Genomic DNA, 17,459 nt, shown 5'->3' with positions numbered 1-17,459 from the left:
GAGTGAGCTTGGCATTTCCCTGCTTAGATCCTTGGAATTATTAGATTTCTTCTGAACACATATGAATTAAACGCACACAAAGCCAATGCCAGGTCACAGGCATCTGGCTGCCAACATTTCGTGGCCTGCAGAATTTGTATACGTTTAAAGGGACACTGACCAGCAAATGAATTTGCTCACCAGTTGGCTCCAGTAAATCCGTCAACGCACTAGCCCTAAGTAAATCTTCCTCGACTTTGTGAGCGAGCAAGAAGACCTTTCAAGGTCTACCTTACCCTGCCATACGGGCCTCTTGGCGTGTGAGAGATTATTCCTCAGTTCGGCTTGCTTTTCTGGGTAATGCTGAGATTCGATCAACTGATCCAAATCTGCCTGTCTTGTGATCCTGACATAAGACTATAATAGAGTTGCCAAGTTGCTGCATTGCACATGTGATGCCATGCTCGTGTCTTCAGGGACTTTTTTCTTTTTTTAATTTTGAGCCATTAATGCCTTTCTTTTAATCATGTGAAGATGAACCTAGAATCCCTCTGAACCACTGGACATTCTGTAAGGTTGGAGCCTTTGAAACCCAGCAGTCAGGGGCCTCGGTATGGCCAAATTTAATTGTGCTTTTTTCCAAGTTCAGATAATGAATCAAATTGTTCTATAAATTTAATATTTTATCATGGCACAACAAAGAATGGTTTCATCACACTAACAATAATTAATACATCAAAATTTGTATTGTGGTCAAAATATGTTTCAGCATGTATTCACAGTAAGCACATAAGACAATAAATGATCCAAATAGAGTCAACATTCTTTTTCCAAATCTTTTGTTCCTTTATTATTCAAGCTTAGACACTTCTTCTTTTGATAAAATCATCCAACACATAGCCATAGCCAACGCGTTTCGTCTCTTTTTTAGAGACTTCTTCAGGGCTTTTAGTAGTGTATATGATCCTCTGAGTAATATGGTATGGAAATGGTTTGTTTAAATAGTGTCTCTTCTGTAAGATCTGGTAATCCTCAGGTCATACTCATTGATTCACTTCCCAATTGTATGTTCAAACTAATATTTTAGCTCCAAACGGTGATGAAATAGTTTGCTTCAGCCTGATAACCACACACTCCTCCTCCGGTGTGAAGGGTATTTGTAGGTTGTTACTTACAAGTTGTGGGGGGTGGAGGGGGTAGCGCTCCCAGGTTTCGTGCACCTAGTCACTAAACGACACTACCGGTTAGGTAGAGTGCGGGTTTCATTGGTCTCTGCCCTTTGTAGCTTGTTAGTGTTAATATTTAATCATTTCTGTCTGAATTTAGTGGTGCAGGTATTTACTTAGTAAATACTTGTGTGCCTTTCTATTATATAGTGGTTCTGTTATGTGTCAACATGAGAAGTAATGTATGCAAAAACAAGTCTGATTGTGGGTATGCCCTTCACATGGAGCTACTTTACATGTATCTGACTGACCGCTCCTCAGTTTTAGCATCCTCTCAGGCGAGTTAGGGACAGGCAGTCCTATACTTGCACAATTTAGGAATTATTTTATTAATAAGAAAGTCATTTGGGTTGAAGAGAGAGGAGTCCAAACAAGTCTAGTTGCAGTTAATTAGATGGTAAAAAATATATGTCAATGCCGACCAAGAAGGCTATTAACGGAGCAAGTGAGAATTATTTGCTGGGAAAGATGCAGTGTGTACTTTGTTCAGTGGTAATAGAATGAGATGAGAATAGATTGGATTTAAATTTCTGGTGGGGGACAGTTTGACTAGAGGATGTTAAAAGTGAGAATGATCACTTGATGGCTTATTTAGTCCTGATTTTGTGAGTCTCCCATATTGCAATGCATTGACTTCTTAGAATTAACACATATGCATCTTTATTGTTTTATGCATAACATCAGCAAAAACTACCACCATTTCATAAATCACAATAAGTGTATCCAGCAATTCATCCAGGACATGCATCATCTGTATAACTCTTCAACAGCATTGGCTACATGACTGAGCAGCTGGGCCTCTCTCGCCCCTCTGTCCCCTTCACTACTGTAGTGTCTATATGCATTCCTGTTCCTGAGCCAGTGCTTTTTTTTTTTTTTTGGAAACATTTTTATTAGCATTTTGCCTCATGGAAACAAACATTACGCATGTCAATGTCGAGCAACACACCCATTCCCCCCGCTCCCTTATCCATTTTCCCTTCTTTTGAGCAACAACATTGTTCACTGTGTCACATGGTTCAGTTAAGAGTCTCACCCAAATCCGCCACATTCTCCACATCACATTCTGCACCCATAAGAATGAGGTCTCAAACCCTCCCTGCGTCTCATAACCCTCCATCCAGCCCATGATAATGCCTCCATTTACCCCATACCCTGCCAAATTTCTTGGGGCACCCCCTCGCCTTGTACGTAACTCTCTCGGCAGCCATATAAAGATCCATTCCCCTCCTCCACTCCTGTATTTGCGGCGTATCTGGTGCCCCCCACTTTCGGGCCACATCTCTCTTGGCCACCACCAAAGCCAGCACCAGAAAGATCAGCAGGGGTCTCGCCAAACCCACATCATTCGTCATTCCCAGTAGGGCAAGTTTGGTATCTGAGGGTATGGTGGTCTCTAGCACCTCCCCCAGCTCTGTCAGGACCGCCCCCTCAGAAGAGTTGAATATTCGGGCAAATCCAGAGAGTATGATAGAAGTCTCCTGTTCCTGGGCCAGTGTTGAGTGTTAGACTATGTCTGTCCAATGAGGAAGTGTGTTGGGTGAGTATGGGCTCCCAGTCGAGGCCGTAATAAGTTCTCCATGGTCCTCCCACTAGTGGAACTTCACCGAGCTGCCTCTTGTTTCATGGACCACTATGTCCGACTCCATACAATGCATCATTCCAGTTACCCATTGAGCCTTAGAAGGGCTTCTTAGACTTCTTGTTCCTCTAAAGGTATTCGAGAAAGCAGTGAAGATGTGGCTAGTAGGTGCTTTGGAAACTGCATTATCGTTTCCAGTGGGAGTCGGTGTTTTTCCTCAAACACTGGATTGATGTAGCTAACATCCAGATCCAAATATGAGGTGTGCTGTTGACTTAAGAGCTACAATTAGTGGAGCCTGAGGACTGACCGTGGCTCCAGTTAGGACGGTGTTGCATGAGAGAATGTGTGAGAAGGGTAGACATTATTCTACTCAGAATGTACCTTTATGGGGTAGAATGTGCTACATTTTTGTAGATTTAACAAGTCTCTTGAAAGAAGAGCCGCATGCGAGGTGAGAATTGAGCTGAAAAGAAAACGTTTGGCTCCTCTGAGATCATTGTTGGGGGAATTATCACTGGATCTTCAAGTTTGTGGAAATGTTTTGGAGTATGTTGGGATAAACATTAGAGTGATTTCTTCTTTGGGTCCAGCAAAATAGAGTTGTCTGTCATTCTGATTTGTACTTCAGATAGTCATTCTTTTCTGCAGTTTATTGTGTTTTGCTGATGATCTTGAATAGAGATGGCTTTGGACTGCATGTTTGTGAATGGCAGCCCAAAGGTCCTCCATTCGGGTTATGGGTTGCTTTGTGTCAGGCTAGTTATTCGTGGTCTGCACAATTTTGGGACAGATAGGAAATCCTAAGTATTGCTGCTGTTCCAGAAAAGGGGAAACCAGATACTACTGCAAGCACACTGAAATGCCATGAGCCTCCTTTTAAGCTGCCTTTCAGTGGTCAACATGGGTGAACAGTCGAAGCGTTGTCATGGAGGTTGGTGTGGGGTGTTTGTCTAGTTCTGGCTGCACATTTAAACCTTACAATAAATAGATTTGTTATTTTAAAAAAAAAATATTTTTATTCTGTTCGGTAAATATACTTAATAACTTGAATAAGTCGTGCAGCATCAACAGTTTTGTTTGACTTTGTTCCTTAAGGTACTCTGCAACTGAAGCGAGTTCTAGACATAACGTGTAGTAGAGTCTACATACTCCGATCTTATACCCTGAGTATGGTCATGTGCAGTCCAGGCCTACATGTGTTCTTTTTTTCCATTTGTGTGGGTGGTGCCATGCGGCTGGCTGAGGTTGCCGTGTCCTTTGTGCCACATGTGTTGCCAGAGGTGTTGTCTGGGCTTCATGAAGAAGGGGCAGGCAGGTACACAAGCCCATCCTTTGGACTGACCATCTGAGGTGGGTGCGGAAGCAGTGCACACTCGACTCTTACTTTAGGAAATGATGCTGTTTACAATGGCGGGGAATGCCACCCACACAGGATAATCAGCCAGTTGAATAAACAGCAATGCAGGAGTCAGGTGCACATGACTCCCATGATCATCTGATGAGGAAGGGGATGCAGCTATTCTGGGTGCAGGTGCAGAGGCCTCTTGGAGATATTGGGCTCAGAACATCATGTGGCAATGTAGGGTTCAGATACAGTGGCCGTTTATGGTAATCTGGTGCACAACAGGATGCTGACATCGGTGTGTTGCAGATTGGCCATAGCTCCTAGTCTTGCCAGGATCTGCTTTTCTCAATTAATCATGGCAAGAAGCTCACGCTGGACAGGTAGATTCTCTCTACTCCAGAATTTCTACAGTTAAATCCTTTTAGTGCAGCTGAGTTTCTTCTTAACAGTGGGATCTAATCCTTACTTCCAATAGGGAGATTGACAAAGTCGTACCTCCTGGTTCTCACCGTGCTCTACACTGTTGTCTAGAGCTCTGAGTAAAAAGGTGAATACTGGGATCACTTGAGCGGCCAGATTTCTTCCAATCCTAGAGACAGCTCATTTTCCCAAATGTCCAGTTAAGTGTAAAGTTCACAATAACCTTTTCGAAATAATGAATCATGGGGGAAATGCATTATCTGTTTGGAACTGAAAAACATCTATTGGAGTTGCTGTGGGCCACTCACACTCCTGGGACCCGGTGCCACAGCTCCCTCTGCATCATTGATTACAGTAATCCTGCGTTGCAACTGTTTGGTGGTAAAACGGGTACTTTCCCTTGTGTGGGTTCCATGTAGGCAGTTCCGCTCCGTGCACAAAGCATATCATATGGGGAAGGGGCAGGCAGACAATTTTTCTTTAAACGGTGTGCCCCAGGCCAGATTCCAGGCCACTATCTTCAAGGAGGTGCTCTCTGTCCAAATCACACCTTGACTTTTGGTGCTGGTTCAGTTTCAGTTATTTACAACAAATGATCTCTGCTGGAGAAAATGACTCTGAGATAGGCATTGAATTTTGCAGTGTCTTCATATGAGAGGTGGGAATCTTAATGAGCAGTGCAGGAGGGCATGCAGGTTCATGGAAGGCAGCTAACTTGGCTGCAATTAACCTGCTGGAACACCCTACAATTTATATATATATTCAGGGATGACTCCAACATTAATACACCACCTCATGTTACTCACGTTTATTCACGCACATCCAGTTAGACTTCAAATAGAATCGTACAGAATCCAGCTATAACACACTTTATGGATTTCCCAGGGAAAGGCATGCAGGCACATTCCTGACTGGAGTCAAGTAAAAATAAAAAAGCGTAAGTCTATTGCTAGGACCAACCACATCAATCATTAGTGTAACCGATTGATCATGGGGACAGTTGTACCCTACGCTGGGGAGTCTGCACTGCTTAATTTCTTTCGGTGTTTGCAGGTGGTGGGCAGCAGTACTCATTTGGGGACCAGGACTTTGTTTCTTGTATCTGACTTTGTCCCAGAGGAAGAGAGAGAAAGGAAGAAAAAGGAGGAAGAAAAAATAGAAAAACAGTATCAAAAAAAGGAACTTGCCTGAGTAGGTAAAGACTGGGAGTGTAGAGTGAAGATTAGGCAGTCTGTGTTCAGTAACACCATCAGTGTTTGGCATCTGTCTCTTAAGACTAACTTTGGGCTCCTGAACTTATTACAAACTAAGCACTCTTGATCCCCAAGTAACCCAACCCGGTTTAGCGCTCTGTTGGTGAGCAGCATGCATAATCTTGAGCACTAAGTAAGAGTCCTGTATACAGGGTTTCCAGAAATGTGAAATGAGCAGGTTGTCACACTGACACTGAGCCAATTGACTTTCAACTGTACTTTGCTCCCCCTTTTTTTACCATCTTCAGCAGGTGCAGTGATCCACAATGTTATCTCCGCTTAATTGCTATGATCAAGATAAAGTTTTAGTAACTTGCACCCTCTTTCTAGAATAAAGCAGTTGGGACTCATGGTAGTGTGCATTAGTCACGCTAATGTATGTATTGATGCCCCTAGTTTTGAAAAGGTAAACTTTATCCCTTTGTACTGCTGAGCACCTTTCATCTCTGCCTGGTTACTTCATGTGCCAGACCATCATAAGGAGGGATTTGGGGCTGTACCTTTTTAGGTCTCCTCGCCTGCGAGAGCTATTGTATATAAAAAAAAATCTAAAAGGGACTCTAAGCCCCGCCCCTCATTTCCATTGGGTAGTGTCAGCGTTTATGGTAAACGCTGGCTTCCCATTGGAAATTAGGGTTTTGGTTGCCACCCTGTCCGTTTTTTGGACGGCCCCTCCGGACACCATTGCCTGCTTTGCGGCTGCCGTGAAGAATTTTCTTATCTGCTTGTTTATTTAGCAAGCAGATAAGAGAAGTCTTCACCACAGCTGTGAAGCAGGCACAGAGCTCAGAGGAGCACAGGGTCACGGGGAGGACAGGGGGATCCCAGTAGACTCAGTGGTTTTTCTGCTGAGGCAGCATTTTCAGCACAATGCGTGCCTGCCGGGATAGGAGATGTGCCTGATCACGCTGCCTTCATGCCGCATTCTGCCTCTTCTCCCTCGGCATTGGTATGCACAGTGCCCTCTCTCCCCCAGTCCCTCCCCCGCCGCCTCTCTGCCTCCCTCCCATGACTCGGAGGAGCTCCCCAGCCCGCCGTAATAACCGCTGGGAGTCGTGGCTAGGAGACTTCAGGCTCTCAATAAAGAAGGTATTATATCTGTGATATACTCCGTGTCAGCCTGGTTGTTTATAGGGAAAACAGTTAACATAACCGGAGCTCGCTTAAAAATATACGGAAGTCCGGTTGCCTGTTTCGTTGCAAATAAGAAGTTGGGCTGATGCATTTTCAGGGTATATTTGTTAACAGTAAGGATTCCCCTTGCTTCACATCACCCTGTAAGTAGCTGTGAATAATGAAGTTTGATATGTGGACGTCATGGCTCCGAGAAGCATTGTAGCTCTGCACAGAAAACTTGAGTCATGTAGAAAAAGCATCTAACGCATTAGAGCTGCAAACATCATTTCTTGGGGGAGTTGGTGAAGCAAAACCGCACGACAAGTTGGCGCAGTGGTCGAATTACATACTCGTCCAGAATCATCATGGGTCAGTTGTCGAAGCGTTGGGGAAGAGGATGTGGCCTTACGGCAAGAGCTGCCGACTTTGAAGCTGGGGAACCGGGTTCGAGCCTCAGTGTCGGCTCAGCATTCTGTGATTACCTAATCTCCCTGCGCCTACCAAGAAATAAATGTGTCCTAGTGTAACATAACAGGTGCTCATGTGAAGCGCTCTGAGTTCACGCTATATAAAATTGCCCAAAAAAAACCCCGGGATTAGAACCCACGCTTTTAAATTCAAATGTGCGTTGTCTTTATTAAAAAACTTAAACAGGAGACGCAACATCGCTCTTCAATCTGTATGGATACGTATATTATTTATTTTAATACAGCCTCGATGCAATGACAAAAAAACAACAACATGCTAACGGCTTGTACCTTCACACCAGGAGGCGAGGGGTGTTTACGAGGGCGGTGGATGCAGAAATCTAGAAAGCCGCCCAGCAGATCAGGTAACTTTGAAACACAAATGTGTGAATGAAAGGCTTTGCCAAGGTCTGGTGACAGTTTAAAATTACTATTACTGTTTGATTGTGCTGGTACCTCTGCCCATAGCGCCATCCATCTGTGTGCCCCAATCTCGTCCTGCTGCAGGTCTGCTTGTTTTCGCAGCCATTTTGTTTGTTGTGCCTCGTGGACAGCCTCCCCGCCCCGCTAACGCCTCCCAGCTGCTCCTCCCTCGCCCCCTCCACCTTCTGTATATGACAGATGCCCTCCCGCGCAGCGTTCACACGCAGTGGTCGCGCCCCATGCGTGCCGAAGGTGCGCCAAAGGTAAGCCCGTCTAGGCCCATCCGCGCCTGGACCGTGCCCAGCGCCAGACCCCCTGTCCCCCGCAAAACCCACTCCCCCCGCATTACATACGACGCAGCCACCCTCTCAGCACTTAACCCTGGCCGACTCCTTAACTGCGTCCAAGCCGCCCCAGGACACACCCATGGACCATTCACCTGCAACTCCTGCAAGTTTGACTGCATCAGAACCCTCACCAAATCCACCAACACCAAACCGAGTCCCGACACCAACCACCTGAAATGTATCCTTCTTAACACCCGCTCAGTCCACAGGCACGCCATTCAACTTTGGAATCTTCTCGACTCCACATCGCCGGACGTCGCCTTTCTAACAGAAACCTGGATGAACGCCTCATCAACACCAGACATCGCCATAGCCATCCCCGACCGCTACAAGATTATCCATAAAGACCGCACCAACCAAATAGGTGGAGGCATTGCCATTGTTCATCAGAACACCATCCGCATCACGACCAGTTCCGACGACAACCTCGCAACCGCCGAACACCTCCACTTCCAGATCCACATCGACCCCAAGACCACTCTGAGGCACCCTTATCTACAGACCACCAGGACCACGCACACAATTTGGCGAAGACATCGCGGACTTCATCAGCCCACAGGCTGTCCGAGGACTACATTCTACTAGGAGACCTCAACTTCCACCTGGAAAAGGATAACGACAACAATACCACCACCCTCCTGGACAACCTCGCAAATCTCGGACTCCAACAACTGGTAAACACGCCCACCCACTGTGCCGGACACACGCTAGACCCAATCTTCACATCCAGCAAACACATTTCCTTCAATCATACCTCAGCTCTCCATTGGACAGACCACAGCTGTGTGCATTTCATCTACAAAAAGGCCACGACCCACAACCAACCACAACCTATTCCACGCAGAAACTGGAAGAAAATCACCACCGACCAGCTTTTCACATCACTACACCAATACCCTCCTGCCTACTCATGTAAATGTAAATGTACATGTATTTATATAGCGCAAATCGCCTACATCGCAGGCATCTATGCGCTTGCTTAGGGAACCCGTCCTGGTATTCCCCTGTGAGATACCCCAGCAGGGTATCCACAAGGTGAAAGCCAGGCATCCCGCCGCGAGGGGCCGTTGTGGAGATTAAGCAAGCTATTGCCCAGAGTCGCAGAGTGTGAACCCGTGAGTCGAGTAGGCACCGGAGCGAGAATTATCGAGTCCGTGGAATGGTTGAGCCCAACCCCCGTCGGGGCGGGAAATTGAACCCTGGTCCAGGGCCGATCTCAGCTTCCGGGTCTGCCGCCTCTAACCCCTGAGCCACACTTCTCCCCTCATCAGACCCAAACCAAGCAGCCACCAACCTTGCACAATGGATCACCTGCAGCGCCGACGAATTAGCGCCCTTGAAAAACAATCCCACCAAACAAGGTCACAAAAAAGCCCCCTGGTTCAATGATGAACTTAAGAAATCGAAAAAGACGTGCCGCACCCTCGAGAAAGCATGGGAAAAAAAACAACCACAGAAAACCTTGCCACTTTCAAGAACGCCACCCGTAAACACCATCAACTGATCCGATCCACCAAGAAAACAGCATTCAAGGATCGACTCGACGAAAACGCCCACAGCAGCAAGGAACTGTTCAACATCGTAAAAGAATTCACCAACCCCTCAGCAGGCACCAACGACATCTCTCCCTCCCAAAACTTCTGCGACTCCCTAGCCTCATTCTTCCACAACAAAATCGCCGACATACACAACAGCTTCGTTATCCAGTCCGGAGACCAGTCCTCCTCACCCACCTCTGAACCAAACCCCCCTCCCAACATCCTCTACACCTGGAACCCAGTCACCACTGAAGACACCATCCGCCTGATGAACTCCATCCACTCAGGATCACCAACGGACCCATGTCCCCACCACATCTTCAACAAAGCAGACTCCATCATCGCTCCCCACCTTCGAGACGTCATCAACTGCTCCTTCAACTCCACCACCTTCCCGGAAAGCTGGAAACACGCCGAACTCAGCGCCCTCCTGAAGAAACCCACAGCAGACCCCACTGAACTTAAAAACTACCGCCCTATCTCGCTCCTCCCATTCCCTGCCAAAGTCATTGAGAAAGCCGTCAACAGTCAACTCGCCGCATTCCTCGAATCCAACAAATCCCTCAACCCCTCACAGTCTGGCTTCCGAGCCAAACACAGCACAGAGACCGCCCTCAACGCAGCAACAGACGACATTCGAAAACTATTGGACAATGGTGAAACAGTTGCTCTCATCCTACTTGACCTCTCCGCAGCTTTCAACACTGTCTGTCATAGCACCCTTATACAACGACTCAGCAACATCGGAATTCAAGGATTAGCACTGAACTGGATCATCTCGTTCCTCGCCGGAAGAACGCAAAGAGTCCGCCCCCCCCCTTTCAAATCAGAGGCCACCGAAGTCATCTGCGGCGTACCTCAAGGATCATCACTCAGTCCTACCCTCTTCAACGTATACATGAGCCCCCTCGCGACCATCGCACGCCAACACAACCTCAATATCATCTCCTACGCAGACGACACCCAGCTAATCCTTTCCCTCACCAAAGACCCAAACACCGCCAAAACCAACCTACACGAAGGGATGAAAGAAGTGGCAGAATGGATGAGGAACAGCCGCCTAAAACTGAATTCGGAAAAAACGGAAGTCCTCATTTTAGGATCATCCCCCTCCGCCTGGGATAACTCATGGTGGTCACCGGCGCTAGGAAACGCCCCCACTCCTACGGACCACGCACGCAATCTGGGCTTCATCCTAGACTCTTCCCTATCGATGACCAGACAAGTCAACGCCCTCTCCTCTTCTTGCTTCAACATACTACGTATGCTCAAAAAGATCTTCCGCTGGATCCCCACCGAAACTAGAAAGACAGTCACCCACGCTCTGGTCACTAGCCGACTGGATTACGGAAACACCCTCTATGCCGGAACCACCGCCAAACTACAGAAAAAACTCCAACGTATCCAAAACGCCTCAGCCAGACTCATCCTAGATGTCCCCCGCAGAGCTCACATTTCCAGTCACTTGAAAGACCTCCACTGGCTGCCCGTCGGCAAGAGAATCACATTCCGACTCCTTACCCACGCACACAAAGCCCTATACGATATAGGACCCGAATGCCTCAACACGCGCCTTAACTTTTACACCCCCACCCGCAATCTTCGATCATCCGATCAAGCCCTCGCCGCGATTCCACGCATCCACAGGTCCACCATGGGGGGGAAGATCCTTCTCCTACTTAGCGGCCAAAACCTGGAACTCCCTCCCCTCCCACCTCCGACTCACTCAGAACCACCTCTCCTTCAGAAAACAACTCAAAACCTGGTTATTTGATTAGTAACTTCCCCCCTCCCTCAAGCGCCTTGAGACCCTATGGGTGAGTAGTGCGCTATATAAATGCCGAACTTGAACTTGAACTTGAACTTGGTGTGTGAGGTGCCAAGATAATAAATCGTTTACATCCCCCCTCCACCCAGGCCTCCTTTGGCCCTTGAAGTTGTTCCCGGAGGAGTCTTCGCACAGGCTGCAGGGGCCAAAGCCCACCGTGCAATGAGTAAGTCCTGCGCCGGTGCCACAGGTTCCTCTATAGAGAGGGTGGTGTGTGTCTGGAACAAAGATTCAATTCACAATTGTTTCAAACACCACCCCTGCCCACTCCACACACACGCAGATTTCAGCTCTTTGGATTTTTTAGGGCTGCACTGCCTTCAGTTTTTTGCTGATTCAGGATGCTGCTGACAGCCTAGTTCCCCACCTCCCCTCCCAAAAGAAAAATATATGTGCCCGAAGACAGGGAGCGAGAATAGACAGCCCCCTGGGGTTTGTCTGTGCTATATAATACAGCACTTTATTTATTTATATTGTGCCCCCCACCACCATATTTATTTATATTGTGCCCCCCACCACCATAATAGCCTTTTGGCGCTTGAAGAAGAATGTTACTTATAAGACCTCGATAGATCTACAAGACTTGACCATCATTATTAATATTTGCATCCTGTACTGTTTCTAAGCGCTACAAATAGCACATGTCAGTGTACACTAAGGCTTTGATTGCTATCTGTGGAGTCCACCATGTATACGCCATCCCGGAGTTTGGGGTCACCTACCCAAGGGCTCTTACAGATCTCCAAACTAATTAAAAACCGGGAGGAGTTCGAAGGTTCCAGGAGTTCCTAGCACTCTCACTTCCGTTGAGGCTCAAAGGACACCATGTATAACGCTCCAGCCCTAGAGGCCACTTGGCGCTTCATGGAGGACGGCTGGCCTCTCTTCCTCCCGGTAAAAGTCTCTGACAATGTCCTTTAGATTATCGGCTCCTATGTGATACTGTGCCTTGGCGCCAACTAAATGACTTTGTTCGCTGTGTGATCCTTGTATGATACTAACCAGGCGCGCAACACCCATTAGGCTCACCGTGTCTATCAGAAGCCAGGACACGCTGCAAAATTCTAAGCCAAAACACCTTGTATATATATATATTTTTTTTTAATAAAACCTATTTTATTTGTCAATTTGCATATATTGTGCAGGGCTTTGCACACCAGAGTCATCTGCCAAATCAGACCAAATATAAACTTGAAAGCAATCGACTTTTGCAGGATCAGCAATACAGTACAAGAGAACATTCAATTATATTGATCCCCTCTCCCAACCCCCTCCCTTCCTCTCCCCCTCCGCTAAAGATCGCACTGATTCTATACAGTCTCGTCCACAGTATTAATAGGAGATCAAATAGTCCTAATGAAGGCACGCACACCCTCCCTGCTCCCCCCCTCCCCCTCATCTATACTGGCCCAGAAACTTAATCCGGCATCGGACGCTCCACTATCACTGGCGGCTCCAGCCATAGGCCCCGATACTCCGCCCATCGTTTCCATATTTTATAGTGTTTGCGCGGGCAACCCTTGGCCACAAATATAGGTTGCTCCAGCCCCATGCAAACGTACAGACCATTTTTCCAGGCAGCCACAGAGGGGGCCCTTGTCGCCTTCCACGCCTTAGCGATGTCTCGTTTTGCCAGTGTAAGGAGCAAGAGATGCCATTTGTGGGCATTGCCACCCACCCCCTCCATGACATGAAGCAGAGCCAGCTGCAGTGTATGTGTAAGCTCCCAGCCCAGTACCTCGGAGAGACATGCAAATTCCCCCCTCCAGAAGTGATCCAGTGATGTGCACTGCCAAACCGTGTGTATAAACGTGCCCTCTTCCCGACAACAATGAAGACACTCCTGGGACGCAATCAGCTCCGCCCGCGATAGCCGTGTCCTAGTAAAGTAGACCCTGTGGAGGTATTTGAATTGGACTAGGCAGAGCCGTATCGCTATGGCCGCCCCCCACGGGGCTGCCAGGGCCTCAGCCCAATCCTCCTCCTCCAGCCCGCCCACATCCCCCTCCCAGTCCCCCTGGAGTTTCTGAAGTGTAGGGGAGCAGTGCGTAACCAGGGACTGATAGATTCGAGAAATCTTCTTTTCCCGTAGATCCCCCATCAAAACAGGTATGGACTCAAGACCCTGCAGGCTGGGGGGGGACAGTGCGTGGCGGAACTGCAAGTATCGATAGAATTGTGTCTGGAGCATATGAAACTCCCTCTGGAGGTCCCGGAAGGACTTTAGTACCGTGCCCTTCAGAACGTCTCCCAGGGTGGAGATACCAAGGGCATCCCATCCCCGAAAACCCGGAAGGGCCGCCAAGTGGGGCAGGCGCCCATTGTTTTACAATGGGGTCTCCTGAGTCAGGACATTCCACCAGCCCATGCGCCTCAGCGCCTGTCTCCAAACCATAAACACCAACCGCGTGGCTGATGGGAACGCACTACGCAACTGCGCCGAGTACAAAAGCGTATGTAATGTGTGATGTCCCATAAGGTAGCGTTCTAGTGCGTACACCCGGTCTCCCCTATCACCGTACCATCACTCATTGAGGACCATCAGATGCAAGGCCTGATAATATGAGAGGAGATCCGGGGACGCCAGACCTCCATAGTAGGTGGATAAGAAGCATGTACGCATAGCCACGCGCACTCCCCCCCCCCCCCCCCCCCCCCCCCCCCCCCCCCCCCACAGAAACTGCCCGAGCACAGAATTCACCAGCCGGAACCATCTTGGCAAAAACACCTTATAATTTAGCAACTTATCATCTGTCACTTTAACATAATTTGTCAGTCAAACTCCGATCCCTCTCAAATAAATGCAACAATCACAAATGCATACAATCCAGTTTTTTTTATCAGTATAATATGGATAACCAGTCCTATTGCTTTGTGTTTTTGTTATTTTCTTCACAAATTCATCTAAAGTCTGATGGTGCATAATTGCTAATATATACTGTATACTTTTTAGAAAAGAAAAACAATATAACAAAGAATATCATATACAATACTAAAAGCACTAAATGTCACTGCGAGACCTATTGCATTGTAAATGCTTGTTAATGCAGTCTGCCCTTTGTGGAACATGTTAATATTTTTTTGAAAATATCTGTATTTTATTTACAAATTGTGTAACTAAAACTGCTGGACAACATGCAATAATATTGAGGAGTGCCCAGTTCCATAGGCCTATTGGAACACCACAGTTGCAGATTGATATCAACTGGCAGGGCATGGATATTCTCTACACGGATGCTTACCGCAGATTGATCCCGAACCACACACAGCTCCCTTGCTAGTCTAGATCAGTCACTTCAATCTGACCCATCATAATGCAAGATCCAATTAGAAATGTTATTCCCCAACAAAAACTTTGTTGCTGTCTATAGAAGCAAGGAAACACCACTTTATTGACCCCTTTCCTTCTAACTCCAGGGAGTAAAACATTTAACATTCATACAGAAGAAAAGTTTTGTTTTCGAACTTGTATTCAGTTTTGATTTCTTGTGCTTTGCTGAACATTATTGTACAGTGCATATGTATATTGTAAGATTTTCACTAGGAGGCACTGTAAGATTCAAGACATCAGACCTTAAAAAGAAAAATAAGACATTTGGGATTTTTCTGCATCCCCAATGATCTTTAAAGAAAGCTCCTGCTTTGAGGCAGTGTTTCTTGTGTAACATATATTTGCACAAACAAAACATTTCATGACAAACAAGTATTCTTTGTTTTCACCCTAGTTAAATTAAATATAAATATTAATGGAATGTTTTAATGCTGAAGACCAAAGTTCCTCACCAGTCCCATTAGTTGGATACATTAGCACTGTCTCGACAAAGGGTGAACCTCATTACTACCAGTTTAATCCCTCAATTCTGCACTCTACAATTGATCAGATAACTTTTGAAAGAGTCTGCAACTGTGTTGCACCACGTGCACTGCATGTTTTTTTTTTTTTAGAAAAGTTTGATTTGTTTCAGCAAGAAAATGTATGTTTTAATTTTGCTAATTATGTAACAGGCAATGTAATATGTGGCAAAGGTGTCAAATTAAAAATTAAACGGTAGGAGTTCAGAATAACCTAATTCTACTTGCGAAGTCTAGAATTCTTAAGTCCACATCAATGCACCTTTAAGATATGCATACAAAAAGTACTTATATCAAGTTAAAATAGTATATCTGTACTTGTGGAGTTAAGAATAGTGAATCTATAATTCCGTTCATGATATTTTGGTAGTTGATATTACAGCTGCAATATTTTTGTAGAAAGTTATTTAAAATGTGATAGTCTGGTTGTTTACTGACCGTGGACTTTGGTGTAGCATTCTAAAGTAAGAAGTTTGGGAGATCGAAACATAGACCCAGAATTAGGCGTTGGTGAGCAGGTGTGTAGGATTAGACTCCTGGTAAAAAGGTTGGACAAAGACCATCATCTTCCTGTTCATTTTAATGCTCTCTTGGCTGAAATTTACTCCGCATCTTTGTTTGTACACCGTGCTCTTCTGGTGGTCTAAGACCAATTAAGTTCTTTGTGGACAGCATAGATGATGCCAATGGCAGAACGATTAAAGATAAGGCTACATAGCTGTTTAGAAAGTGTTTATAGATGGAAAGGGGGACATTTATGAAGGTTAGAGATGGAGGCAGAAGCTAGAAGACAACAAAATTATACTGTGATGAGGAGACATATCTTGCTTTTTGGACAACTCTGAATCTTTTGTCTGTTTTCTTCCTGAGAATTAAGCAGTAACCACTCTGGCCTTCTGGAGGAGTAAGAAGTTGTCCTCTCTGTGGCAGGAGGTGGGGCAATTAGCGCCTTTGCTTCTATTGAGTTTTATTGTGTTGTGCCTGATTTATTTTTACGATTTTACAGACCCTAATTTCAAGAGGAGAAGGAAGGAGGCAGAGATCCATCAAGCTATCCGCCGGGTGCCCAGCGACGTTGCGGTTCTCAGGCGTATGGCAATCAGTGAAGGCGGGCTTCTGACAGATGAGATCCGGTGCCAGGTTTGGCCAAAGCTCCTTAATGTGAACATACAAGATCTGCCTCCTACACCGGGTTAGTGAAAGATTTTCTCATGCAAATATGAGTGGAGGGGCAGGTGCTTGGAATTATCACAGTTTGGGAGAGGTAGATGAGAGTCTCTGTATGTACTAAATGGGCAAATACTTGGTGCTGCCATGTTTGTGAGGGATACGAATGGTTCCACAGGCGTGAGGGAATGTTTGGGTGCAACTGTACTGTGTGAGGGGACAGATTAGAGTTTGATGCCAGATCATTGTAAGATATGGTCTGTGTTTCCCCCCAGTACTTGAAGAGTGTGGATGGTAATTTGGTGCTAAGGTAATATTTGAGAGGGCAGGTTTTGATTCTTAAATGCACCCATGGGATCTGCCTCCGTGTGAAAGGAAGATGTACAGGTGTGCCTTGCTTTGGTATGTTAAAGGCATTTTCTATAGAATAATACAGGAAATGTGCTCAAACAATGCCCCTCTTGGCATAAAACTATTAGCAGCTAAGTTATTTTATTGCACTGTCAGGTGAGGACCTGCGAATGAATAACAAGGATTATGACCAGGTGTTAATGGATGTCCGCCGTTCGCTCCGCCGCTTTCCTCCAGGTGAGCTTTTCCAGGATCCCAGCATTCTCTTTTATGCTGTTTTTAATAATCTTTTGTACTGTTTTGCTATTGCTAACTTCCAGTTCCAACTCGTTTTTGGTGATGCCTAGAGGATAAGGACATTTTCTGGTTTAAAGGATGCTAGGCTGTATGGAACAATGTGGATACTTTTCATGTAAAATAAAAGTGACCATGAAAATGTGGATTTACTGATAGTCTTTGGTTAAGTCAGGGGTTTGCCTATTGATGTTTTCATGGTTTTGAAGTATTAAACTGCCTTTTAAGGGAGCACAACTCTCCATATTTAGTACACAGACAACATATT

At 46.1% G+C, this 17,459-nt stretch overlaps 1 protein-coding gene across 2 annotated transcripts in view; it reads left to right on the top strand.

The window, feature by feature from the left end:
* Positions 1-17,459, top strand: part of TBC1D20 (TBC1 domain family member 20) — an 81,150-nt gene that overhangs the window by 19,189 nt on the left and 44,502 nt on the right. Inside the window, exons 2-4 of one of the 2 annotated variants that reach the window (XM_086932721.1) lie at positions 7,637-7,756; positions 16,386-16,571; positions 17,054-17,134. In XM_086932721.1, coding sequence (XP_086788847.1) covers positions 7,666-7,756; positions 16,386-16,571; positions 17,054-17,134 — 358 coding nt within the window. In that variant the 5' untranslated portion in view covers positions 7,637-7,665. The remainder of the gene's footprint in view (positions 1-7,636; positions 7,757-16,385; positions 16,572-17,053; positions 17,135-17,459) is intronic. The other variant, XM_086932720.1, reaches the window with a different exon arrangement.

This window comes from Lissotriton vulgaris, chromosome 7, assembly GCF_964263255.1.
Source record: "Lissotriton vulgaris chromosome 7, aLisVul1.2, whole genome shotgun sequence".
Lineage (NCBI taxonomy): Eukaryota > Metazoa > Chordata > Amphibia > Caudata > Salamandridae > Lissotriton > Lissotriton vulgaris.
This window is presented reverse-complemented; position numbering and strand designations above follow the sequence as displayed.